The sequence below is a fragment of the Leptonychotes weddellii genome, chromosome 15 (assembly GCF_054177405.1).
Source record: "Leptonychotes weddellii isolate Sample4059 chromosome 15, ASM5417740v2, whole genome shotgun sequence".
Taxonomy (NCBI): Eukaryota; Metazoa; Chordata; class Mammalia; order Carnivora; family Phocidae; genus Leptonychotes; species Leptonychotes weddellii.
This window is the reverse complement of record NC_138383.1, coordinates 31,638,205-31,663,336: the sequence shown is the minus strand read 5'-3', so window position 1 is coordinate 31,663,336 and position 25,132 is coordinate 31,638,205. Positions and strand designations below refer to the sequence as shown.

At 44.9% G+C, this 25,132-nt stretch overlaps 2 protein-coding genes and 1 long non-coding RNA gene across 15 annotated transcripts in view; 2 read left to right on the top strand and 1 right to left on the bottom strand.

Annotated features, from left to right (window-relative positions):
* SYNRG (synergin gamma) overlaps positions 1 to 5,328 on the top strand; it is a 72,291-nt gene extending 66,963 nt beyond the window's left edge. For all 12 annotated transcript variants that reach the window (XM_031027450.2, XM_081805323.1, XM_031027445.2 and 9 more), the window contains 2 exons: positions 2,982 to 3,092; positions 4,679 to 5,328. In XM_031027450.2, the coding sequence (XP_030883310.1) occupies positions 2,982 to 3,092; positions 4,679 to 4,810 (243 nt within the window). In that variant the 3' untranslated portion in view covers positions 4,811 to 5,328. The remainder of the gene's footprint in view (positions 1 to 2,981; positions 3,093 to 4,678) is intronic.
* LOC145717374 (uncharacterized) lies at positions 3,099 to 4,212 on the top strand. Its single transcript, XR_014140551.1, has 2 exons — positions 3,099 to 3,353; positions 3,574 to 4,212. It is a non-coding gene; the product is annotated as an uncharacterized LOC145717374 (long non-coding RNA).
* Positions 5,329 to 8,984: 3,656 nt separating the features above from the next.
* Positions 8,985 to 25,132, bottom strand: part of DUSP14 (dual specificity phosphatase 14) — a 24,457-nt gene continuing 8,309 nt past the window's right edge. For both annotated transcript variants that reach the window (XM_081805337.1, XM_081805338.1), the window contains 2 exons: positions 12,120 to 12,208; positions 8,985 to 10,326 (listed from right to left, as the gene is read on the bottom strand). In XM_081805337.1, coding sequence (XP_081661463.1) covers positions 9,638 to 10,234 — 597 coding nt within the window. In that variant the 5' untranslated portion in view covers positions 10,235 to 10,326; positions 12,120 to 12,208 and the 3' untranslated portion in view covers positions 8,985 to 9,637. The remainder of the gene's footprint in view (positions 10,327 to 12,119; positions 12,209 to 25,132) is intronic.

Genomic DNA, 25,132 nt, shown 5'->3' with positions numbered 1-25,132 from the left:
GGCGCCTGGGTGGCTCAGTTGGTTAAGCGACTGCCTTCGGCTCAGGTCATGATCCTGGAGTCCCGGGATCGAGTCCCGCATCGGGCTCCCTGCTCAGCAGGGGGTCTGCTTCTCCCTCTGCCCTCTTCCCTCTCATGCTCTCTGTCTCTCATTCTCTCTCTCTCAAATAAATAAATAAAATCTTTAAAAAAAAAAAAAAAGAATACAACTTTTCTGGGGCACCTGGCTGGCTCAAGTCAGTAGAGTGCAACTCTTGATCTCAGGGTTGTGAGTTCGAGCCCCACATTGGATGTCAAAATTACTTTAAAATCTTTTTTTTTTTTTTTAGTTACTTTAAAATCTTAAAAAAAAAAAAAAACAACTCTTCCGAAACTTTTTTTTTGGCTTGTTTTGTTTTGGTTTTATAATTCAAGTGTTTTTCTTAATTGAGGGGTAACTTAGTGAAATGCACAGATCTTAAATACATAGTTGAATCGGTTTCAACAAATGCATTTAGCCATCTAAGCCCACACCCTATCAATTTATGGAGTGCTTTCATCACCTCTTAAAGTTCTCTCTTGCCATGATCTGATTCCAAAAATAACCACTGATCTATTTTCCATAGACTTCTATCACCATAGAGTTGCCTATTCTAGAACTTCATATAGAATTACATAGTATATATGTGTTTTTGTGTCTGACTTCTTAGCATGTTTTAAAAATTCATTTACATTGTTATATCACTTTGATCTCTTTTATCAGTGAGTCCTATTCCATTGTATTGATATACCATGGGTTTTTAATACATTTTCTATAGAGATGTACTATTTCCAGTTTGGCTAATGTGAATGGAGTTACTGTGAACACTTTTTGTGCAAGACTTGGTTAACATGTTTTTATTTCTCTTGGATAAATATCAAGGAGTGGAATTGCATATAAGTTCATATAGTAGATATGTATTTTAACTTTTAAGAAATGAAGAGCTTTCAGGGCGCTTGGGTGGCTCAGTTGGTTAAGCGACCGAGTCTTGATTTCAGCTCAGATCTTGGTCTCAAGGTTGTGAGTTCAAGCCCCGCACTGGGCAGCATGGAACTTACTTTTTTTTTTTTTTTTAAAGATTTTTATTTATTTATTTGACAGAGAGAGACACAGCGAGAGAGGGAACACAAGCAGGGGGAGTGGGAGAGGGAGAAGCAGGCTTCCTCAGAGCAGGGAGCCCGATGTGGGGCTCGATCCCAGGACCCTGGGATCATGACCTGAGCCGAAGGCAGACGCTTAACGACTGAGCCACCCAGGCGCCCCTGGAGCTTACTTTTGAAGAAAAAGAAGTGAAGAACTTTCCAGGACCACCTGGCTGGCTCAGTCAGTAGAGCATGTGACTCTTGATTTTGGCATTATGAGTTTGAGCCCCTGTAGGGTGTAGATACTACTTAAATAAATTAAGAAAAATTTTTTTAAAGGGGCAACCCCTTCAGGTCCCCTACCTCCTTGGGAGCTTTGTACTGTCACTTTACTGTCCCTCAATAGACCTTACTTTGCTGCCCGCCAAAAAAGAAAAAAAATTTTTTAAAGAAATTAACAGCTTTCCAAAGTTCGGACCTGCCCTGTTAATCATTGGGCTATACTCCTATTTCAGATTTGTTGTAAGGAAGAAATTAGATAATGCATGTGAAGAGCTTGATGTGATACATAGCAAATAAGGACTGATAATAGCTGTATGCTGTATTTATATTTCTCTTTCTAGCTGATAACTTCTAAATCTCACAGTCTTGAGCACTAGAACTATATATCTGTCTTATTGCTTACATAACATCAGAACTTGGCTGTCCCACAGGCAGTTCCAACTCAGCATATACCAAACTGAGCTCTGTTTTGTTTTTTTTTTTTTAATTGTATTTATTTATTTGACAGAACACAAGCTGGGGGAGCTGCAGGCAGAGGGAGAGGGAGAAGCAGGCTCCCGGCTGAGCAGAGAGCCTGATGCGGGGCTCGATCCCAGGTCCCTGGGATCATGACCTGAGCCAAAGGCTTAACCGACTGAGCCACCCAAGCGTCCCAGCAAACTGAACTCTTATCCCCAGCCCCCAGCCCCAAACATAAGTCTCCTTTCATGTGCCTTATGGTAAATCCTGTTGGCTGCCCAGGCCTCTCCCCTTCTTGCACATCTCACACATCACGCAGGCTTTTTCAGGTGACCATTTCTCTCCATCCCCCACTGTTGCTTCCCTAGTTCTAAGTTCCTTCACTGTCTGTCTCCTGGACCACTACTTACAACAGTGTCATAACTGAGGCCCATACCTTGAGGATTGCCATCCGCAATTGGTTGCCTACACTGCAATCAGAGGGATCTGTTCATAAGACAGACCTGATCCTGTCATGGTCCAGTTAGAACCCATAGTGGCTTCCCAAGATAAAGTCTCTTCTATTCCTTTATTCCTTTCAAGGCCTTCATGCTAGAGTTCCATCTCCTACCTCATTCCATAAGCTTGGCTCCCACCCCCTAGATTTCTTCCCACAGCCGATCTTTGCTTAGAGGCCTTTGCCTGGTTGCTTGTTCTGCATGGAATAAATACCGTCTCCTGTCTTACCTCCCCTTTCCTGTCCCCTTCACGTAGCATATACCTCTTGAAACTGAGCCAAGGTGTTTCTAAGTGCTAGGAAGCATCCTCTGCCATCAGGCTCTTTTTCCCTTGGGTCGGAGTAGGTGCCGCCCAGCCCGTGTGCCCTAGTGCAGCTCTTCTGTCACCTGTCGCCTGGTACCTACCCGGCCACCCACCCTGGACTGTGAGTTCTCAGAGGACAGACCGCTTGCTGCTCATGCTAGCACCCCTAACACCTAGAACACAGCCGGTACCCAGTAAACGTTTGGGAAATGGAGTAATTGTACTGATGGGATCAGAAGTGAAAATTTGCTGCTAGATCTGTTGGGGCTGAGTGATTGGGAGTGAAGCCAGCAGCATTTAGAACTGCTGCGCCCTTACCCATTTGTCTTGTCCTCACAGCCCGATGAAAATTCCCTGGATTTTTCCTCTTGTATGCTACGGCCTGGGATTAAAAATGCTCAGGAACTTGCCTGTGGCGTGTGCCTTTTAAACGTGGACTCCAGAAGCCGGGTAAGTGACATGCCTTCCCCCTGCCCCTGGCAAAGCGCCTCCCTCGCGTGACCTCCGGGGACCACCCTGTCTGGCCCCCTTCCTGCCCGGCCTGTGACCGCAGGCGGGGATTTTGATGAAGCCCAGGAATCGGACCCAGAAGTACCTCGGTCCTTACAAAAGGCCAGTGTGGGGAGCGGTTGCGTGAGGCGGGGGCAGAGGCCTTCCCTTCGGCGCCCTGAGCACAGCGGGGTGGTGAGGAGAGGAGGTTAAATGTGGGAGGCTTCGGGCGCCTGGGTGGCTCAGTTGGTTAAGCGACTGCCTTCGGCTCAGGTCATGATCCTGGAGTCCCGGGATCGAGTTCCGCATCGGGCTCCCTGCTCGGCGGGGAGTCTGCTTCTCCCTCTGACCCTCCTCCCTCTCATGCTCTCTGTCTCTCATTCTCTCTGTCTCAAATAAATAAATAAAATCTTTTAAAAAAATAAATAAATAAATGTGGGAGGCTTCACTTGGAGGCACGAGGCCCTGTTCTGGGACTTCTGTTGACCTTATGGTTTCGGCGTTACTTCAGAAAGAAGAGAAGCCTGCAGAAGAACACCCTAAAAAAGTACGAACTGGTCACACATTATCCTAGTGTCTCCATCTCAGTTTTGAGTGTGGAAGGCAAATCCACTGATTCCGCCACCATCCTGAACTGTTCTGACCGGGAGCCCTTTGCCGAGGCCTGTCTGTTCCCGTAATGTTTGATTTAACCAACGGGTGTGTCTGGGGCGGTGGGGGGCGCTTGTGTCTTGTTTGCGCACTTGTAGCTCATGATTGGCTTCCGGTGTTGCGGGCATTTTTCTCCGTGATGCACAAGGTAACAGATGGAGCAGCTTCTGGAAGACAAAGTTGTGACACAGAGAATGAAATCAAAGAGCAGCAGGATTCCGCAGTTATCAGACAAAAACAAATTGGGGTTCGGAGTTCTGTTTACTTGTAGTGCTTTAGAAAACCCCCGGGGAGCTGAGGTTAGGACTGGCTGAGTGGGACTTCCCTGTAAGCATTAGTCATCTGGGAGTAATTCTTACGTGCTTTAGTATCTCTTTTTACAAACCCTGTACCTGGTTGGACTTTTTAATTATGTTGATTCAGTTATCAGGCCCCAGTGGCATTAGTCCCCGGGAGCTTTCACTTTCAATCCTGTCTTTCCCATGGGAGGACGGTGGGGGATCGCACGCATAGTTAACGGCCAGCCTCGGGGCAGGCCTCCTTCGGCACAGTGAGGGGTAAAAATCAGCCTCGGCCCTTGGCTGTGTCAGTTCCCCATATAATGAACACCCCCACCCCCCATGGTCTCCCCCGGTTCAACCTCTGTCTGCCTTTTCTGTGAAAGATTTGGCCTCCTTTGGCTGAAACTGGGTTTAATGGTAAAGATTTTTTTAGACCCTTAATTAGCAGCGAAGAACTTCCTCACTTGAATTGCTGTAGCTCCCTGCTCAGCTTCTTAGGCTGTCTGAGCTGCTCGGCGTGCGGCCCGGAGCGCTGTGCGTGCTGGCCGCCGAGCGAGCGGCGCTTGGCTGCAGAAGCAGCCTGACCTGCCCCACTTGTCCCTCTCCTTCCGGCAGGCGTTCAGCTCAGAGACAGACGGTTTCAAGCTGGCCTACGGGGGACACCAGTATCACGCCAGCTGTGCCAACTTCTGGATCAACTGTGTTGAACCTAAACCTCCCGGCCTCATCCTGCCTGATCTGCTCTGAAGAGCTCCTCGACAAAGTACCTACTGGGTGGTTGGGGGTTTTTCCCCTCACACCCCGTGAGGTGACAGGGAGCAAGAAACAGAAGGTTCGCCTCCAGAAGCTGTATGAAGACTCCCCCCCAGCCACAGCAGGGAGGAGGAGCTGCTGGGATCCCAGGCCTTCCTACAGACGACCTTTGTCCCCTGTGGTCCCACTGCCGGCCTTGGGGGCTTGAGGTAAAATAGCCCTGCCCAGACTGCACGTGGTACCAGAAGTTTGCTAACTTATCTCTCACTCTGGTACGATGTTTGAAAATGTGGACCACAGTTTTCTCTAAGGAATGACTTGCTGCTGCAGGACTGATACTGTGAAGAACTGATGGTTGAAGAAAAAGCAGTTCCAGGACCGCAGCTGGCAAGCATGTTTGGAGCCAGGGCTTCCTCCGATCTAGAACACTGTCGGCCTGTGAAGTAGAATGCACTTACCCACACTTAGTTTGTCAATACCTACATGAATAAAAAGGGGAAATGGTGATTCAACTGATTTTTTTTATTATGTTAATCCCCATACATTACATCATTAGTTTTAGATGAAGTGTTCCATGATTCATTGTTTGTGCATAACACCCAGTGCTCCATGCAGAACGTGCCCTCCTCAATACCCACCACCAGGCTAACCCATCCTCCCACCCCCCTCCCCTCTAGAACCCTCAGTTTGTTTCTCAGAGTCCACTGATGTTCTTTTTATAGAAAAACTTCTGCTCGTCTCCGTGGGACAAAACAAGGGCAGGTAGGTGAGGGTAGATTGACCAACTTTACTGTCACAACTGAACCAATTCTCCTTTTGTTCATTTCTAACACTGTCAACTTTCAAGAAGACTTTTTCCTCCAAATATGCTTGGGCACTTTGCAATGGACTGAATGTTCATTTTGACAAAGACCCAAATCCTTGTGTGTCAGGATGAATAGCCTTCCTCTTAGGAGCCTCCACAGAAAACTTTGGTTTACCTCAAAGACTGTGAACGTGGTCCTTTTGTTCAGACAAGATTTGGAAAGGCAGCTGAATGAAACCTCTTTGCAGTGGCCTGTGTCCAAACTTCCAGAAATGGTGGTGCAGGGACCGGTGCTGCCGACTTGGAAGTATCTATGTGAGAGACCTGAAAATTAGTTCGGGCTAGAAGCCAGAGTTCCTGGCCTACTGAGGTAAACAGTGAGATGGCTATTTACGGTAGCGGGAGAGACTTAGATGCAGTGGAGGAAAATTGTTCTAAAATAGATGGCATTCTAGAAGGCTCATGCTTGCTGTCTGGTATAGGGAACTTTCTTTGCCACTTAAACTGAATGCATAAAATCAGTAGGGGGGAAAAAAAAGCCAAATGGTTAAGGATCGTCAAGTCCTGGGAAGAATAGGCCAAACTAGGACATACATTTCTCTGAATTCTAAGTTATGTGCTTTATGAAGAGACTCTGAATCTTGTGTTTCACATTGTAGGACTCAGGCTGTCTGACCTTGAGTTAGTTTTTATTTATAAACTGAACAAATTAGTTTTGTCTATAAAATAGCTACTTTACATCACTAATTAGATTGTTTTCCCTTCTCAGGACAAAACTTGAAGGGATTCTGTTGTGTTCCATCTTACACCCATTAGCTTCCATCTTCTCCAGGAAAGGAATAGAATGTTTTCGTTGAACAGCTCTTGTTGAGGCTTCTGCTTTACCTTGCTGTGCCCCAGAGTGCAGAGAAGTGAGGAGATGAATCTGCTTTTCTCTTTTGCTCCAGATTCATCTCCAGCTGACACAGCTGTCTGAATTATTACCCTCAGGGTTGTTGTCCTCCGTGGGGCTCACGGAGTGTTAGTAACCACCCAAGTGGGCCGGTTTCTCAGGCTTCCCTGAGGCCTCCGTGCTCCACGTCAGCCTGAGCAGCACCTCGTCTCCTCAGGGCCCCAGGATTCAAGCAGGCTTCTAATCTACCTTATACATTCCATAAGGAACCGTGATAACAGAATCGACCTTTGCCTGCAGTAAGAGTGTCTCCCAGTTCGGCAGAATTTACGGTGCGGAGAGTTTTCGGGAATGCCATATGGACTATTACTGTGTCGCTGTGGCCTGTGTCAATGACATTTTCAAAAGTATGCTCACCTAACTAGAATGGTTCCATTCCTGGATTCCAGGATGTAAGCTAATTGCCGCTGGCCTTACCAAGCACGAGGGGTTTAGTCAGTCCATGGGAGGTGCGGGAGGACACAGCAGACGTCACCAAGAAGCCTTGGCTACGAGAAATAGTTCCCCCTTGTAGCATCTGTTCACTCACATGCCACCAATAAGGATTTCGGGAGTGTGGAATAATACTGCGTGTCCTTTATGTACACAAGTTAATTCGAATGGCTCCATGTTGCATTCAGCTTCACCTCGGCTCTTCTTGGCCGAGTCCAGTGGCCCTGGAAACAGTAACCAAGGTTACTTATTTCCGTACCACGAGTCGTGCAGGCGGCTTCAGCCCCACCGCTTGAGTGGTGATTAGTAAGCGCTCTTCTCTTTTGGTATTGTGTTTTGCTTTTCAACATTCTAGGGCCGTGTGTAATTTTTTTTTTTTTTTTAAGATTTTATTTTATTTATTTGACAGAGAGAGAGACAGCTAGAGAGGGAACAGTGTGGGAGTGGGAGACGGAGAAGCAGGCTCCCGGCCGAGCAGGGAGCCTGATGCGGGGCTCGATCCCAGGACCCCGGGATCATGACCTGAGCCGAAGGCAGACGCTTAACGACCGAGCCACCCAGGCGCCCCTGTGTAATCTGATTTTTGTCTGGACGCGCTTGAGGTAGAAGAGGCACAGGGTGTGTTACTAGCCATGCTTTATTTTGTCTGTGGCTACTAGTTAGCACTCTCTATAGGTTGCATATTTTAAATTATTTTCATGTTTTGTATGCACGGATGTATTTTTTGCCGTTTAAGGATGGCTTCTGCTTTTATTTAATGACTTGTGTGATCTCAAGCTTTGGAAAGATTATAGGACCTTTACATTACAGAAATTTGCAATGTTTGCTTGGCGCGAGGGATCACCACGGAAATTCCCCTAACGCCCTCTGGGTCACACACCTTCCTTTGTGACCCACTAATAAGCTCTGACATTTAGATAAGGTGTTAGGCTTCTTAAGTACTTAGTTACAGTCGTGGTGCTGGCCAGGATTTCTGCAGGAAATTTTCCTACCAAGAACATCTGTCACCAAGTGTTCCCTGCCTGTAGTATGGAGGTTATTTTTGGACTCTTAATCCACAGACTACAAGACTTCCAGTTCGCCTTCATCCTAGAGAAGCCACAGCCGTGGACTGTTTCGTTCTCTTGACTGATGTTTGACCATGTGCTGATGTAGCATTTATGGGTTCCTCTGCTTTCCCATTGAAACTATTAACTTCATTTTAATTTTCCTATTTAGACAATGGTGCATGTTTATAAAAGTAAATGGTATGAAACAAAGTAGAATTTGGATGGAAACCACTGCCACAGACCAGGTAAGATCTAGAAAATATAATACATATAAACATGTAGCCATGGGCATTATATTTATGGCTTCTTGCCAAAATAGGCCAAAAATCTAGAAAATTATTCCGCGAAGAAGCCAGCTGCAACCTACCTGGCAGCATCGTGACAACGCAAGGGCAGCTGGAGGACTCCCAGTAGTTTGTAAGGGGTGTGGAATAGGGGAGAACCAAGTAAACTTCTACCAAGTCCCTGAGGAGCTATGTCATCAGGTTTTTTAGGAGCAGTGAAACGGGTGACATTTTCCAGTTTCAACAAAGGAAGCCATTGTTATTTGCTTATCACTTGAGGTTTAGCCGAGGGCATTTTTGTGTGTGTTAATGCAGCAAAGGCATAGCGTTTGTTAAACAGTGTCTTCGATGGAGGCCTCCCGCTTTGGTGCACTCCAGTTACGGAGAGACAGCTGAAAACAGGGCCCTTCCTCAGAGTGCACACTCGATGCCGTTTCACACTGTTCCAGCATCGGGAATGGCATGAGTATCTGCCTGCCTCCAAGGGCGGACGCACTGACATAGTCCAGCTGGGGTGTCTGTTTTAAGTAGCATTCACAGCTGTCACAGGAACCATATTCTAACGCAGTTAGGGGAGAGCATCTTTCTTCCAGCATCAACACACGCATCCACACACACACCCTGACATTCTTAGTAAAAATTCTAATACGTTATGCAGGTATATTTATTAAAAATAATGCTAATATAGTCCTGGGGCACAATGATTCCAAGAGGGTGTTTGCAGCAGATTTCATTATAATTACTTAACAACTAGATAATAAAGGTTTATGTTTTTAACTTACAGAGTCACTAAATAATAGGAAAGGAAAGAGTAGGGCTAATCCAGTAGACTGAAGCTGGTATAAATAGTCCCTAAGCATTGGTTTGGTCGGCAGCCTTGGGCAAAGCTGGTCTCTAAAGGGTTAATCAGGACCCAAAGTGATTTTTGCACTGAGCTCCTCCCGCACCTGCCATGATGCCTAAAGGCATGGGATTCAGAATACAGCAGAACCAAACAGTTTATTAAACTGTTCAAATTGTTAAAAATGATTAAAAGCCAGTTAAAGATTTTCATAAACACTATTCCAAAATGTTTGTTAGTTTTAAAAATGTTACTAGCAATGTGTGCATTCCCCTCATGTTCTTCCCCTCCCTCCCTCCCTCCCTAGCTTTTAAAATAAACTTGAACACCCAGTGTAAAAAACACTTCAGGGAGAACCAGAAGTCAACCATTTGAAAAGAAAGGTGAAGAGGGGAGCAGACGGTGTGTAGCAGATGCTGGTTCTGCTCAAGGGGCTGCTGATGCAGGCTTTGGTGGCTTTATATCCCCCAGTAAGGCATCAGGTGTCGGGACTCTTTCTCATAAACGTCTGGAACTACGCCATACGGCGTCTGTACCATTTTAACTGTCGACTTCCCAAAGAGCTGGCGCTCGTAGTCTATCAGCTGCCTCCAGAAGCCTACGTTGGGCCTGATGACGGGCCTGCGGGCCTTCACCCAGTTGTAGGCCTCCAGCAGGCACACACTGTGGCATTTCATCAGGTAAGCGATGCAGAGAGTGGCCGAGCGGCTCACCCCCGCGGCACAGTGCACCAACGTGGCCCCGTGCTTCCTGCTCACGCTGTGGATCTTGTCGGCCACCGTGTCAAAGTACAGTCCAATGGGGGCATGAGGCATGTCAGCCAGAGGCACTTTAACATATTCAAACTGGGGCCAGTTGAAATTGGGGATCTCGATGGTAGCATTAACAATGCAGGTGATGCCACGAGCCTGCAGGAGGTGCCGGTTGGAGGCCACGCTGCCCCTGCCCAGGAAGAGAGAGGAGGTGATCTGAGCGATGCCTCCTACATCGCCCTCAGAAATCATCCGAGGGGCCATGAGAGTCCGTGGAAGTGTGCTGTGACCTCTGGAGCTCATGAAGATGCCAGCGATCACACTTGCATCGTTGGAAGCAAGACCAGAGGGTTTGGTTTTCCTCCACCAAGGAATCCAAAATTACCGTCTCCTTCCTGAAAAACATAGGTATCAGTCAGTACTTTCAATGCTCCCGATTCTGGATGCATCACAGCCTTCCCTAGTTTTGTAGACTAGGAAGGTGAAAGGATTAGAAATGGTTCATTTTTTCAAGGATGTAGATAAATCCTTTTCTACTGATTAACAGGAAAAGCAGTCAAAGACAACATGTAAAATCCATGTTAAAACTCAGCTCTCTGGTGATTCTATTAAAAAAAGGGGGGGGTGTAAATGGAAATAGTCATCCTATTTTAGAAATAATTCTAAACTCAAACATGCCCAACTGATTCCTGAAAAACAATCTTGCAGGGCCTTGCTCTTTTTGAAGGGGGGGGGGTGGTGGTGCTCCCTGGTAATTAGGAAGAAATTAGAAATTTTGATTGCTCCAAGAGCCATGTGCCTTCATATACCTCTTGCCTAGTTCCATAGCTATGATGACTATATTTTCCTAAACCTAATTCTAGACATAGAGATCTTACAAAGATATCAAAGTATAAAAATGATACATTAGGTAATATATTCAAGGAACTGCCTTTATAAACTGAAAAGATAATGAATTCAGAATGAGTTACAGAAAAGCCAAGACATATGGTCACCTTAGCCCTTTATTATTAAAAAAAAAAAAAATAGCTAAGGGGCACCTAGGTAGCTCAGTCAGTTGAGCATCTGACTGTGTGATCTCAGGATTATGAGACTGAGCCCTGCTTCAGGCTGGGTGTGGAGCCTGCTTAAGATTCCCCCTCTACACACCCCCCTCCACATACTCTCACACTCTAAAATACATCATTCAGGGGTGCCTGGGTGGCTCAGTCATTAAGCATCTGCTGTCGGCTCAGGTAGTGATCCCAGAGTCCTGGGATTGAGCCCCGCATCGGGCTCCCTGCTCCGCGGGAAGCCTGCTTCTCCCTCTCCCACTCCCCCTGCTTGTGTTCCCTCTCTCACTGTGTCTCTCTCTGTCAAACAAATAAAATCTTTAAAAAATAAATAAATAAATAAATAAAATACATCATTCATAAATTAATCACTATTCATAAATTAATCACTAAATAGTAACATGCTGTGGCATTTCCATGGCAATAATCCCAGGCACTTTGAAGGCCATGATCTTACATTAGTCTACTGGGTGCCTGGCTGGCTCAGGCAGTAGAGCATGTGACTCTTGATCTCAGGGTCGTGAGTTTGAGCCCCACGTTGCGTGCAGAGATTACTTAATTTTTTAATAAATACATTAGTCTAGGGGCGCCTGGGTGGCTCAGTCGGTTAAGCATCTGCCTTCAACTCGTCATGATCCCAGGGTCCCCTACTCAGCGGGGAGCCTGCTTCTCCCCCTGCCCCTCCCTCCACTCATGTGCACCCTCTCTCTCTCAAAATCTTAAAAAAATACATTAGTCTAAGTTCATGAGCGTTTTAGCTGACCTGACCCTGGGTGTGGTTAAATGAGAACATCACCTTCCTCAGCCAGTTCTCAACTCCAAGACGAATCCCACGGGCTTCAGTTGCTTGCTGGAATTAAATTTTAGTTTAATATTTGAAGATCTACCTTCTCTCAGTAGAGTGTTTAAAAGACTTTAATATTATATAATGTCTATATAGGACACCAGTAACAAAAGAAATAGAAAATACTGGTTTCCTGAGATTTTAGATCACTTCCTCACACTACTGTACAGTCTGGGCCTGTGGGAAATGTGCTCCTCCCCACCCAGGGTACCTTAGGGGCCCCTGAAATGATTGCAGTTGGACAAGAACATCCTCAGTGCCACAGACAAAGGTGGTGCCAGAGCCAACTCACTTGTGAGGAATCTGGTTACTCGGCAGTCCTGGGTCAGGATCTGGAGAGTCCTAATTGAGAGTGCTGATCACAGTGGATACAAATCAGATCTGCAGAAAGACAAGGAGGCAACAATGTGGCCAATCAGGAAGTTCAAAAGAATTCCTCCTGGGTTTTATTACTAAACTGGGTTTGACTGGAATAAAACCAGCAAGTGGAAAGCATGCTAACTAAAGAACGTACCAGTAAGAAATAGCAACCGCAGTCTCAGCTTTTTGTTAAGGACATGTAACTCATGATGTAACAACTGTACGTACAGGTTTGGCCGTAACAAAGGCAAATTTTTGAGAGGAAATGTAATAAGGCACTGCTCACGGGGCCTGGGAAAGATGCAGACCAAGCTAGAGCGTCTTCCCTGTGCCCTCGGTCCGCTCAGCGGCTCGGCCAGACGCAGGGAGACCTGCACGAGCGGCGGCTGCTGGGGCCGCAGGGGCCGGACGGCACTCGGAGCCTGCACCTTCTCTTCCACACTGGACCTCTTAGCTGTTCGTTTACTTACGACATGATGAGCACCAATAAGCGCTGTTCCAGTGTGTTCCTCCCCTCCCTGTCCCTCTGCTTTTCCCAGGTAACCATCACAAGTACTTTCACAGCCCTGTTGAGGTGTGACTGACACACCACTTGACCAGGTGTACAACCTGATGAGTTTTGAATTCTGTGCATACACTGCACACACCATGACTCAACATGGTAAATCTCTCCATCACCCCCTCCAGGTTTCCTCATGCTCCTTTAATTCATCCCTCCCTCACCCTCTAGCCCCTGCCAAGCAAGCAATGATGTTCAGTCACTATGTGTACATTTCCTAGACTTTATATAGTGGAATCCTCCTGAAAGGATTTGTTTCTTCGTTTGGCCTGGCTTTCACTCAGCATAATTATTTTGACATTCCTCTATGTTGCTGCATATATCAACAGTTCATCCTTTTCGTTGCTGAGTACTGGTCCATGGCACAGACACATCGTGGTTTAATCACTTACTGATGGAAAGTGGGTTGTTTGTAGTTTGAGGCTATTACAAGTAAAGCTGATGTATAACGTGACGTAAAACATTCATGTGTAGGTATTTGTGTGGACATACGCCTTCCTTTCTCCTGGTTAAACACTCAGGAGCGGAAGGGCTGGATCATAGGACATGTTTGTATTTAACGTTTTTTAAAAGCTTTAAAAATAGTTCTAGCTTGGGGCCTGAGGGGCAGGCGTCTAAGTTAAACACACACGGATGTAAGCATCCACTGCAGTCCTCTCCAGGATGCCAGTATTTCCCAGACAGGAGCTTCTCCATGTGTCTGTGCCCTGGTTTTGGTGGCTGCCCGCCAGGGGCCACCCACTGCCTGCCAGCTTGGTGCTCAGCAGGGCTTGCGTTCCTGGGCCCCGTGAGACTAACAAACGAGGAGACCATTCTCACTGGCCACCACCCCCAGGGCACTGGCACAGCCAGCCAACTGGGGAAAAAAAAATACTCTTTTTCTGTGAAAAAGGCTATTGCTTGTCCTGGAGCTTTAGCCTCAAGGGCAGGCTTCTGCCTTGGCACACGCCTGGGGGCCACTGGGCTCACTCCAGGGACCAAAGCCAGGGGACGCCATCTTTGTGCTTTCCCTCTGCCCCACTCCAAGTGTCCAGTATCTCCTGGAAAGGAATTGTACACTTGTCTGGTGTCCTGATTTTTTACTGCTGTCCAGGGGACACCTCTAGATCACTGGGTTCTGCTGGCCAAGGAGACTGACACTTGCAGTCCCACAGGACTATGTTTATCTGCATATATTAAAAGCTGCTGAGTGACATCCTCCCCTTTAGAACACTGACAGGTCTTGTCACACAAGCAATGACTGGGAGCCACTAAAAATAAATAGGCTGCTGGGACAATCACAAACGTCTGAGAGAAAACCAAAAAGAAGGCTGTACTGAATACTAAGTTTCATCGCCTATACGAGGCCACTCCTTTCAAGCCTGGGAGAGGTGGCTGTTTTATCAAATGCAGAATCGAGGAAAATGAAGAAACAGAAAAATATGTTCCAAATGAAAGAACAAGATAAAATCTCAGAAAAAGTCCTTAATGGAGATAAGTGATTTACCTGAGAAAAGAGTTCAAAATAATGGTCAGAAAGATGCTCACTGAACTGGGGAGAAGAGTGACCATAGAGCTTCAACAGATAGAAAATGTAAGAAAGTACCAAAGAGAAATCATAGAGCTGAAGAACACACTAACTGAACTGAAAAATAAACCAGAGGGTTTCAATGGGAGAACTACCTGATACAATCAAGCAGCAAAAGAATGAACAAAGTGAAGACAGCTTAAGGTATTTATGGGACAACATCAAGTGGACCAACATTCACATTACAGAGGTCCCAGAAGGAGAAGAAAAAGGAGCACAAAACTTATGTGGAAAAATAATGGCTGAAAGCTTCCCTAACCTGGCTGGCAAAGGAAAGAGACATCCAGATCGAGGAAGCTCAGAGAAGTCCAAATAAGATGAACCTAAAGGGACACACACTAAGACACATTATAATTAAGCTGTTAAAATGTTAAAAGACAAGGAGAGAATCTTAAAAGCAGCAAAAGAACTTGTTACATACAAGGGAACCCCCCCCCCCCATAAGACGATCAGATTTTTCAGCAGCAACTTTGCAGGCCAGCAGAGAGGGGCACAACTGATTCAAGGCAGTGATAGAAAACACTTCCAAGAATACTCTACCCAGCAAAGCTGTCATACAGGAGTGAAGGAGAGAAAGAGTTTCGAACTACAGGAGTTCATCACCACTAAACTGGCCTTACAAGAAATGTTAAAGGGACTTCTTTAGGCTGAAAAGAAAGGGTGCTAATTCATAACAGGAAAACACATAAAAGTACAAATCTCACTGGTGAAGGTAGATATAGTAAAATTTAGAATAATATAAAGGTGGTAGATTAGTCACTTATTTATAAAGCTACTATGGGGACGCCTGGGTGGCCCAGTTGGTTAAGCAGCTGCCTTCGGCTCAGGTCATGATCCCAGGGTCCTGGGATCGAGTCCCAAATGGAGCTCCCTGCTCAGTGGGGAGCCTGCTTCTCCCTCAGTCTCTGCCCCTCCCCCTGCTTGTGTGTGCACGCTCTGACACATAAAATCTTAAAAAAAAAAAAAAAAAAGCTACTATGAAGGTTAAAAGACAGAAGTAGTAAAAATAACTATAACCGCAATAACTAGTAAAGGGATATACCAGATAAAAAGATGTAAAATGGGATATCAAAGGGGCACGTGGGTGGTTCAGCTGGTTAAGTGTCTGACTCTTGGTTTCACCTCAGGTCCTGATCTCAGGGTTGTGAAACAGAGCCCTGAGTCAGGCTCCACACTCAGTGGGGAGTCTGCTTCCCCTCTCCCCCTCCCCACACTCACAAGTGCACTCTCTAAAATAAACCTTTAAAAAGTAATTTAATGGGGCGCTTGGATGGCTCAGTCAGTTAAGCCTCTGCCTTTGGTTCAGGTCATGATTCCAGGGTCCTGGGATTGAGCCCTGCATCAGGCTCTCTGCTCAGCGGAGAGCCTGCTTCTCCCTCTGCCTCTGCCCTCCCCCCACCCCACTGCTCGTGTTTGTTCGCTCGCTCGCTCTCAGATAAATAAAATGTGACATCAAAAATATAAAATTGGGGGTGTGTGTAAAAGTGTAGAGTTTTAGAATGTATTCAAAGTTGAATTATCAACTTAAAGTAGACTCTTATAAGTTGTTATATGTAAGCCTCATGGTAACCACAAAGCAAAAGCCTATGGTAGGTACACAGAAGATAAAGGAATCTAAGCATACCACAAAATCATCAAATCACAAAGGGAGCAAGAGAAGAAAGTAACAGGAATTACAAAACAGCCAGAAAACAATGAACAAAATGGCAATATGAAAAAAGACCCATCTATATGTTGCCTACAAGAGACTCACTTCAGATGTAAGGACACATGCAAACTGAAAGTGAAGGGATAGAAAAATACATTACATGTAAATGGGAACCAAAAGAAAGCCAGAGTAACTATATTTACATCAGACAAAAAAGACTTTTAAAACAAAGACTAATAAGAGACAAAAAAGGCATGACATAATGATAAAGGGGTCAATTCAACAAAAGGATATAACATTTGTAAATAATCATGTGCCAAGCAGGGGCGCCTGACTGGCTCAGTCAGTGGGGTGTGTGACTCTTGATCTCAGGGTTGTGAGCTTGAGCCCCACCTTGGTGTAGAGATTACTTAAAAAATATTCTTTTAGGGCGCCTGGGTGGCTCAGATGGTTAAGCATCTGCCTTCGGCTCAGGTCATGATCCCAGGGTCCTGGGATTGAGTCCCACATCCGGCTCCCTGCTCAGTAGGGAGCCTGCTTCTCTCTCTGCCTCTCTCTCACTCTGTCTTTTATGAATAAATAAATAAAATCTTAAAAAAATATATTCTTTTAAAAATAATGCACCCAACATAGGAGCACCTAAATATATAAAGGAATATTAACCTTAAAGGAAGAAACAGACAGTAATACAATAATAACAGGGGACTTTAACAATCCACTTTCATTAATGGATAAATCATCCAAGTCAGAAAATCAGTAAGGAAACATTGGTTTTAAACAACACCTTAGACCAGATGGACTTAACATATACAAAACATTCCATCTAGAAGAGAATACAGGGCGCCTGGGTGGCTCAGTTGGTTGGGCGACTGCCTTCGGCTCGGGTCATGATCCTGGAGTCCCGGGATCGAGTCCCGCATCGGGCTCCCTGCTCAGCAGGGAGTCTGCTTCTCCCTCTGACCCTCCTCCCTCTCATGCTCTCTGTCTCTCATTCTCTCTCTCTCAAATAAATAAATAGAATCTTTAAAAAAAAAAAAAAAAATAGAAGAGAATACATATTCTCAAGAGTACATGGAACATTCTCCAGGATAGATTATAAGGCTACAAAACAAGTCTTAATAAATTTAAGAAGACGCAAGTGATATCTAGCATCTTTTCCAACCATAGTGGTATGAAACCAGAAATCAATTACAGGAAGAAAACTGGAAAATTAACAAATATGTGGAGATTAAACAACATGCTACTGAACAACCAAAGGCTCATAGAAGAAATCAGAAACTACCTTGAGAGAAATGGAAATGTAGCATACCAAAATTTAAGGGATGCAGCAAAAGCAGTTCTGAGCAGTTTATAGTGATAAATGCCTACATCAAGAATCAAAAAAGCTCTCCAAAGATTTAACTTTACACCTCAAGGAACTAGAAAAAGAAAAACAAATTAAGTCCAAAGTTAGAAGGAAGGAGATACCAAAGGTCAAAGTAAAAATAAATGAAATAGAGACTAAAAAGACACTAGAAAAGATCAATGAAACTAAGAGCTGGTTCTTTGAAAAGGTAAAATTGACAACCTTTAGCTAGGCTTACCAAGAAAAAAAGAAAAGACTCAAATTAATAAAATCAGAAATGCAAGAAGGGAAGTTGGGACCAATACTACAAGAAATACCAAGGATAAGAGACTAAACAATTAAACCAACAAATGTGACACCTTAAAAGAAATGGACAAATTCCTAGAAAGATACAACCTGCCAAGAATAAATGATGAAGAAATAGAAACTATGAACAGATCAACAACTAGTAAGGAGATTGAATCAGAAATCAAAAACCTTCCAACAAAAGTCCAGGACCACTCAGCTTCACTGGTGAATTCTACCAAACATTTAAAGAAGAATTAATACCACCATTCTCAAACTCTTCCAGAACATACAAAAGGAGGGGATACTTCCAAACTCGTTTTACAAGGTCAGGATTATGTTGATACTAAAACCAGACACCCAAGAAAATTACAGGCCAATATCCCTGATGAACATAATGCAAAATCCTCAACAAAACACTAGCAAACTGAATTCAACAATACACTGAAAGAATCATACATCACAGTCAAGTGGGATTTGTTCCAGGGATGCAAGAATGGTTCAACATCTGTAAATCAGTGTGTTACACCCCCGTGAGATACTACTTTACACCTGTTACAATGGCTGTTCCAAAAAGACAGGAAGTAGCAAGTGGTGGCAAGAATGTGGACAAAAAGGAACTTGTGCACTGTTGGCGGCAATGGAAACTGGTGCGGCCGCCATTGAAGAGAATATGGAGATTCCTCAAGAAATTAAAAATAGAATGACCAGGGGCACCTGGCTGGCTCAGTCAGTGGCGCATGTGACTTTTGATCTCGGGGTCATGAGTTCAAGCCCCACAATCAGGGTAGAGATTACTTAAAACAAAAACAAGCAAAACAAAACAAAAAAACCTACCATATGATCCAGCAGTCCACGTCTGGGTACTTATCTGAAGAAAACAAAAGCACTAACTTGAAAAAATATATGCACCCCCACGTTCACTGCCAAGACACGGAAACCACCCACGGGTCCGTTGACAGATGGAAGAGATCAAGAAAATGTGGTATATAAACACAATGGAATGTTATTCAGCCATAAAGAAAATCTTACATTTGAGGTAACATGAATAGATCTTGAGGGCATTTTGCTAAGTGAAATAAGTCAGAGAAAGAACAATTATTCTATCAGTTATATGTGGAATCTAAAAAGAAAAGAAAACGAGCTCACAGACACAAAGAACTGACTGGTAGTTGCCAGAGGTGGGGGAGGGGGCACTAGATGGGCGGAGGAGGTCAAAAGATACAAACGTCCAGTTATAAAATAAATCATGGGGATGTATTATACAAGTTAATATTACTGTATTGCATATTTGAAAATTGCTGAGAGTAAATCTTATTAAAAGTTCTCATTGCACACCCCATCATCTTCGAGACACCCCAGTTGTGATGTGGAGGAAGAAGAGCCACCTGCAAGATGGATACGAGCGACAAGCTGCACTGTGAACCCGGGCACTCCGTGCCGACACCACCAGCCTGCGGGTCTCTGAGGGGACCCCCCCCCCCCAGTCGGAATGCCAAATTCTCCGGTTTGCCCTGGGATATTATAGCAAATTATCTGTACATTTAATGAAAATAAAACACACCTCGTGACAAAAAAAAAAGGTTCTCATTACAAAAAAAAATTTGTAACTATATTAAGTGATGGATGTTACTAGACTTACTGTGATGATCATTTTGTGCTAATGTAAATATCAAATCATAATGCTGTATACCTGAAACATGTTATATATCAATCACACCTCAATAAAAAGATAAATGAAACAGTTATTGCTACATAATACAATGATTCTCAAACTTTAACCTGCATCAGAGTCTTGTTAAAACAGATTTCTGAACCATACCCCAGGAGTTTCTGATTCAGTAGCTGCAAGGTGGGGGGGGGGACTGGCATCCCCAAGGTGATGCTGCCAGTCAGAGGACACACTTTGAGAACCACTGCAGAGGTCGACACCGGGGTGAGCCACCGGTTCCCCGCGTCAAGACCGAGGCACTCAGAGTGCTGGTCCTGGTAAGTTCCAGAGTCTGCCCTCGTCTGAAGAGTGCTGCCTCCCCCAAGGTTCCAGCCTTCTCTGGGGGCCCGCAATTGGATACCGGCGGACACGCAGTATTTAGGTGAAATCGCACCATGAAGAGGAACAGGAAGTAGTCACCCAAGGAAATGCGTGCAGGTATGTGTTTTAGATGGAAATGGGCAGAACTTATATAGGAGAACATCCTGTCCTGCCTCAAAGTACAGTCTCGCGCCACTTCCACATCCTTCCGTGGCACAATCCCAGTGATTTAAAAAGCAAAGTCACTGTAGTAATAAACACAAAATCAGGCTCTCAGACTGCTGGTGCTAACTCCCTCCTGACTGAGGAAAATCTGGCAGATGCTAATCAAACTTCCAACCAGGTTATTTAGTCACTGTCTAATTACTAGTAATTCAGTCTTGTGGTCTCCCAAATCATCATTCTGTTCGGAAGCCACTTGCCCTCCTGAGACAAAGGTCCCAGACTCACTGTCTTCGCAGCAGAAGGGGTTCATCAAGGGTAAATAATGGGTGGTCCGGAAGCCTAACCTACTCTGCTAACTCTCCTTTGTTGAGCAGTGAGAAGGTACTTGGTACTGCAGAGAAAACAGATTGTGAGTCCTCAGGGCCGAATCCAAGTGAGACAGACATGATGCTCCCTCCCTGCTGCTGCCAGTCGGTCTCGTGCCAGCAAACCTGCACCACACTGCCAAAGCTGGGTCCGACGCTTAGAGAAACGACGTCTGCTGGGGAGCACGCAGAGGGCACAGCTATTACTGATGCTCCGACAAACGCTCCTGGCCCCTTTACAGACCAGAAAATGGAAGGCTCAGGGTGAGCTGAGTCCCACTTGGAGACGAGACGTGCCCGAACCAGAAGGCCCAAGGTGTCTGGGCTCCTAGCTCAGGCCCACACGCTGCCCTCCTGCATGACTGTGACCTCACAGCACTGCGACACCAGCAGCCGGCACCCGCAGTGCGGGAAAGGGGTCCTGCATCTGCCGAGGACAATGTGGTTAAACGCTGCTTACAGAAAAGCCCAGACAGGCTGAGCTACTCCAGTTTCTCCTGTCGCCCGGAATAGGGAAATACTGCCAGACTGGTGTACCCTTCAGGACACAGACGGCCCCCCTGAGAGCAGAGGGGCCTCAGCAAGGAATGGTTCCACGGAAGGCACAACAGGAAGCCCTAGTGTGCTCCGAGGCCAAGACCAGGAGATTCTGACCGTGAAGAAGGAAAGAATTCATGTGTATTACATCACAGGCTCGTCAAAATCATCTTGGTCAGCGTGTACTGGAGGACAGACCGAGGGGCTCTATTAGCAGAGTAAGAGGCTGAGGCAGGTTGGGGGGATCCACGACCGCAAGGTACTCTGAGTGAGCACCCCACTCCCACTGCAGCACACCTGTCTCCGAGGAGCACCCAGGGAAGTTCACGTCGCTGTCCATGGTGGTCAACTCAGTCCTTCCAAGTTGCTCTGCCAGCTGCATTTACCTCTTGGCGGGAAAAATGCTTTCCGGGCCAGGAGAATGGGGGTGGGGTGGGTGCAAGACAGAAGGGAGGACCTATCCTAAACCAACCCCAGAGGGGTACTTTTTTTTTCCCCCCCACAAGTTCTAAGAAACATCTTGCTGGTCTGTCTGAATAATAAACATCAAAGCACTAAAGTGCTCAGCAAAAACACAGAGCTAGTGTCTGTCCCGGTGGCCCGTACTCTCGATGCATAAACTAGTAACACCGGACTGCTCCGTGCGCTGGGCGGTCCTGGGATGGGGGCACAAGCCTTGCATTAGCACTGGCGTCCGTACCTGGCGCAGCCTTGGAATCACTACCTGGGCTCACGATGTACTCGGAGCATCCACCCCAATGCCATGGAGGCTAGTTTGCTTGCTTGCTTTTTTTTTTTTTTTTCATCATAGCAAATAACCACTAGAATTAGCTGTTGGAAACTAAAATTCTGTCTACTGCTTTCTCTCTTCTCACATTGAATAAGCAGAAAATGGCCATAGGATGCTAAAGATGACCGTGTAAAATGATCTGACTAAATTACTTTTAGCTGCTTTAGGAATTTCAGAAGGACACAGTATATACTGGAGGCCGACACTGTTATTTTTTTATACCTGAAAAGCCCATGTAATCACATTTTCTCCTTCTGTTAAATATTTAAGGTTTTTTTTTTTTTTAAAGAACTAGCTAAAGTCACCCTTTTTAAAATAGAAGCAGGTTAACCTACATTGCCATAAATAAATAAATGCTACTTTTCTCATTAATTTTTATTAAATCAGAAATGTGTTCTGCTGGGGAAAAAATTAAAATACTCTTAAAAATAAAACTCATAGGGGCGCCTGGGTGGCTCAGTTGGTTGGGCGACTGCCTTCAGCTCAGGTCATGATCCTGGAGTCCCGGGATCGAGTCCCGCATCGGGCTCCCTGCTCAGCGGGGAGCCTGCTTCTCTCTCTGCCTGCCGCTCCCCCTGCTCGTGCTCTCTCTCTGACAAATAAATCTTAAAAAAAATAAAACTCAAACAAATGTTGAGTTATATTTGTATTAAAATGAAATAAAAGATACAAATTATTCTTGCTCGTCTGGAAAGCTTTAGTAATTTGGCTAAAACACCTCAACATCTTACTTATGGAAGAGGGGTTGTTTTTGCTTTTTCCCACCACATAAATGAAATGATATGAAGATGTCCTGGGATGAGGATAAACATACATAATACACATAAAACTAAGGACAGAGTCACCATTCTGGTTTGGCCACAGATATTCCCCCAGTGTGACACATAATGTGCTGTATAGCAACTGCCCAAATGGTTGTGATCTGACTGATCACCTCTATGTCCTCATGTGCACCACCATCCCATGGACTGAGCCTAACAAAGGACAATCATTTTAGAGACTCTAACCAGCTGCTGGTTAGAGTCCAAAAGAATGACATGGGTAGTCAGTCCACCTGATTAGAGCAGGGAAAAAAGTATGACAATACAGTGACATATATAAATGCACAGACTTTAAGAAGTTTACTGATAAGTTCAGAGATTCCCATGTTGGAAACAGAATGAGTACTGAGAAGAGAGTATTAATAACTATAAAAGGTGAAAGCACATATTTATTTGGGTCTCATGGGGTAATCTGTTCATATCTGAAGTGAATTTTTGAATTTGGTCCTCATCCACCTGAGTGTTAAAATTACTTGCCACTCATTCACACAACAGTCTTTACTGAGTTCATGCCATGTGTTCAACACTATTCTAAGTGATGTGGGGATTGAGGGAAAAGGTCTTTGCCACAAATGACCACAATATCTCCCATCCCACTTGACCTTCTTACAATGTGACCAACTCAACCAAAAGAGTAGAGCAGAAATAATACTTCAAAGGCTACATTATAAACATGTCACACACTTCTACCTTGTTGTCTTGGGACTTGCTCTCAGAACCCAGCTGCTATGCTGTGAGGAAGCTCAACAGAGTTACCATGTGGTGAGGTCATACACAGGTGTCTCAGAGAGCAGCCAGCTGGTGTCCCAGCTGAGAGCCAGGATCAACTACGAAATACGTGAGTAAAGACAAATCGATGATTCTAGCTCCCAGCCATCGAGTCACCTACAATCTTTGACTATCCCACCACTGGCCCCAGACATTGTGGAGCAAAGACAAGTTGTCCCCACTACAAGAGGTCCAAATTCCTGACCTACAGGAATCAATGAGCAAAATAAAAATGGTTGTTTTTACACCACTGAGTTTGGAATGGTGTGCTAGGCAGCAATAGCTGGAACAAGGATATGAAGGTGTAACATAAACCATCACCCTATGCTAGGATTTTATCATCTTAAAGAGATGACACAAGATACATTATAGAACAGTTGAATAATAGGAGATCAACTACCATTAAGTGACTTAAATGAGTGGTGCAAACAGTGGGTACCTTAGCAATTCAGAGAAGACACAGGATCAAAGCAAAGTAAAATAGTCAATGGGGCTAAAAAACAGAGTTGTCTGTTTCTTGGGGAGGTGTCTCATAGAGGATACTATTGTACTTTTTCTCCAGTCCACTTAAAACACACTGCCATTTATGGGCTCCTGGGTGGCTCAGTTGGTTAAGTGTCTGCCTTCAGCTCAGGTCATGATCTCAGGGTCCTAGGATCAAGCCCCGTGTCGGGCTCCCTGCTTGGAGGGAAGTCTGTTTCTCCCTCTCCCTCTGCCATGCCCCACTCTGTGCACTCTCCCCGACTCTCTCTCAAATAAATAAAATCTTTATAAAAAAATTTAAAAAATAAGACTACCATTCTTGACATCCAAGAGCCTTCTTATTTTCAGATTCCAAATAGAGAACACAAGCCCTTCTCTTTTTTTTTTTTTTTTTTAAGGATTTTATTTGAGAGAGAGAGAGAGCATGAGAACAGCGTGAGGGGCAGACGGAGAAGCAGACTCCCCGCTGAGCAGGGAGCCCTACAAAGGGCTTGATCCCAGGACCCTGGGATCATGACCTGAGCTGAAGGCAGTCGCTTAACCGACTGAGCCACACAGGTGCCCCCAAGCCCTTTTCTATAACCACTCACCACTCCAAGTGTGATTCAAGACCCAGCAGCATTAACCTGGAGCTTGATAGAAATGCATAATCTCAGGCCCCATCCCAGACCTATGGAATGGGATTCTACAGTGAACAGACCCCAGGTGATCTATATCAACAGTAAAGTGCGAGAAGCTTCGCTCTCAATCAGCCTCAGTCTGTCCCATTGGACTTGCTGGAAAAAAAACAAAAACAAAAAACTCCAGTGCCTGTTTTGTTGAAGCTCCATGAACATGCTCAGCCTCACGTGAATCAGTATTGTTCTGCTGTCATGGTTCCCAGATGAGGAATCAGAGGTAAATGGAGGTTAAGAGGCTTTCCCAGACTTTACATAGAAAAGTAGTAACCCCACTGGGATCAGAACCCCTTTTTCATGAGTTGTCCATTTGTTGATTAGTCATACAATCTGACCACGACAGGTCAACTGATTGAAAGACTACCAAAATGTCATTTCATTGGGGAAGAAAACAAAAACTGCAAAGGAAAGAAATTAAGGCACATAAGGTCAGTCTTATTGTGCTTTATCAATAATGTAGATATGAATCTAAAAAATCCTAAACTGCTATGTGGTATGAGATGGTCTTAGGATGTGAAAAATGTGATAAACCTAAACTAAGAAAATGCTTGCAAAATCTTCCACAATCACATTTAAATCTGTTTGGTGATAACTAGAAACCAATTTGTGCCAGAGCCTATATAAATACTTTAAAATCTTCAAGGAGTTAAGTGGTAAAAATTAAATATGAATCATAGACTCTTGGTTAAGCAGTGAACTTTGATTTATATAGGTCATAACATCTAGATGCAGAGTACTTTAAAAAAAAACAGCAGCGGGAGGAGGGATGGGGTGACTGGGTGATGGACACTGGGGAGGGTATGTGCTCTGGTAAGCGCTGTGAATTGTGCAAGACTGTTAAATCTCAGATCTGTACCTCTGAAACAAATAATGCAATATATGTTAAGAAAGAAAAAAAAAAAA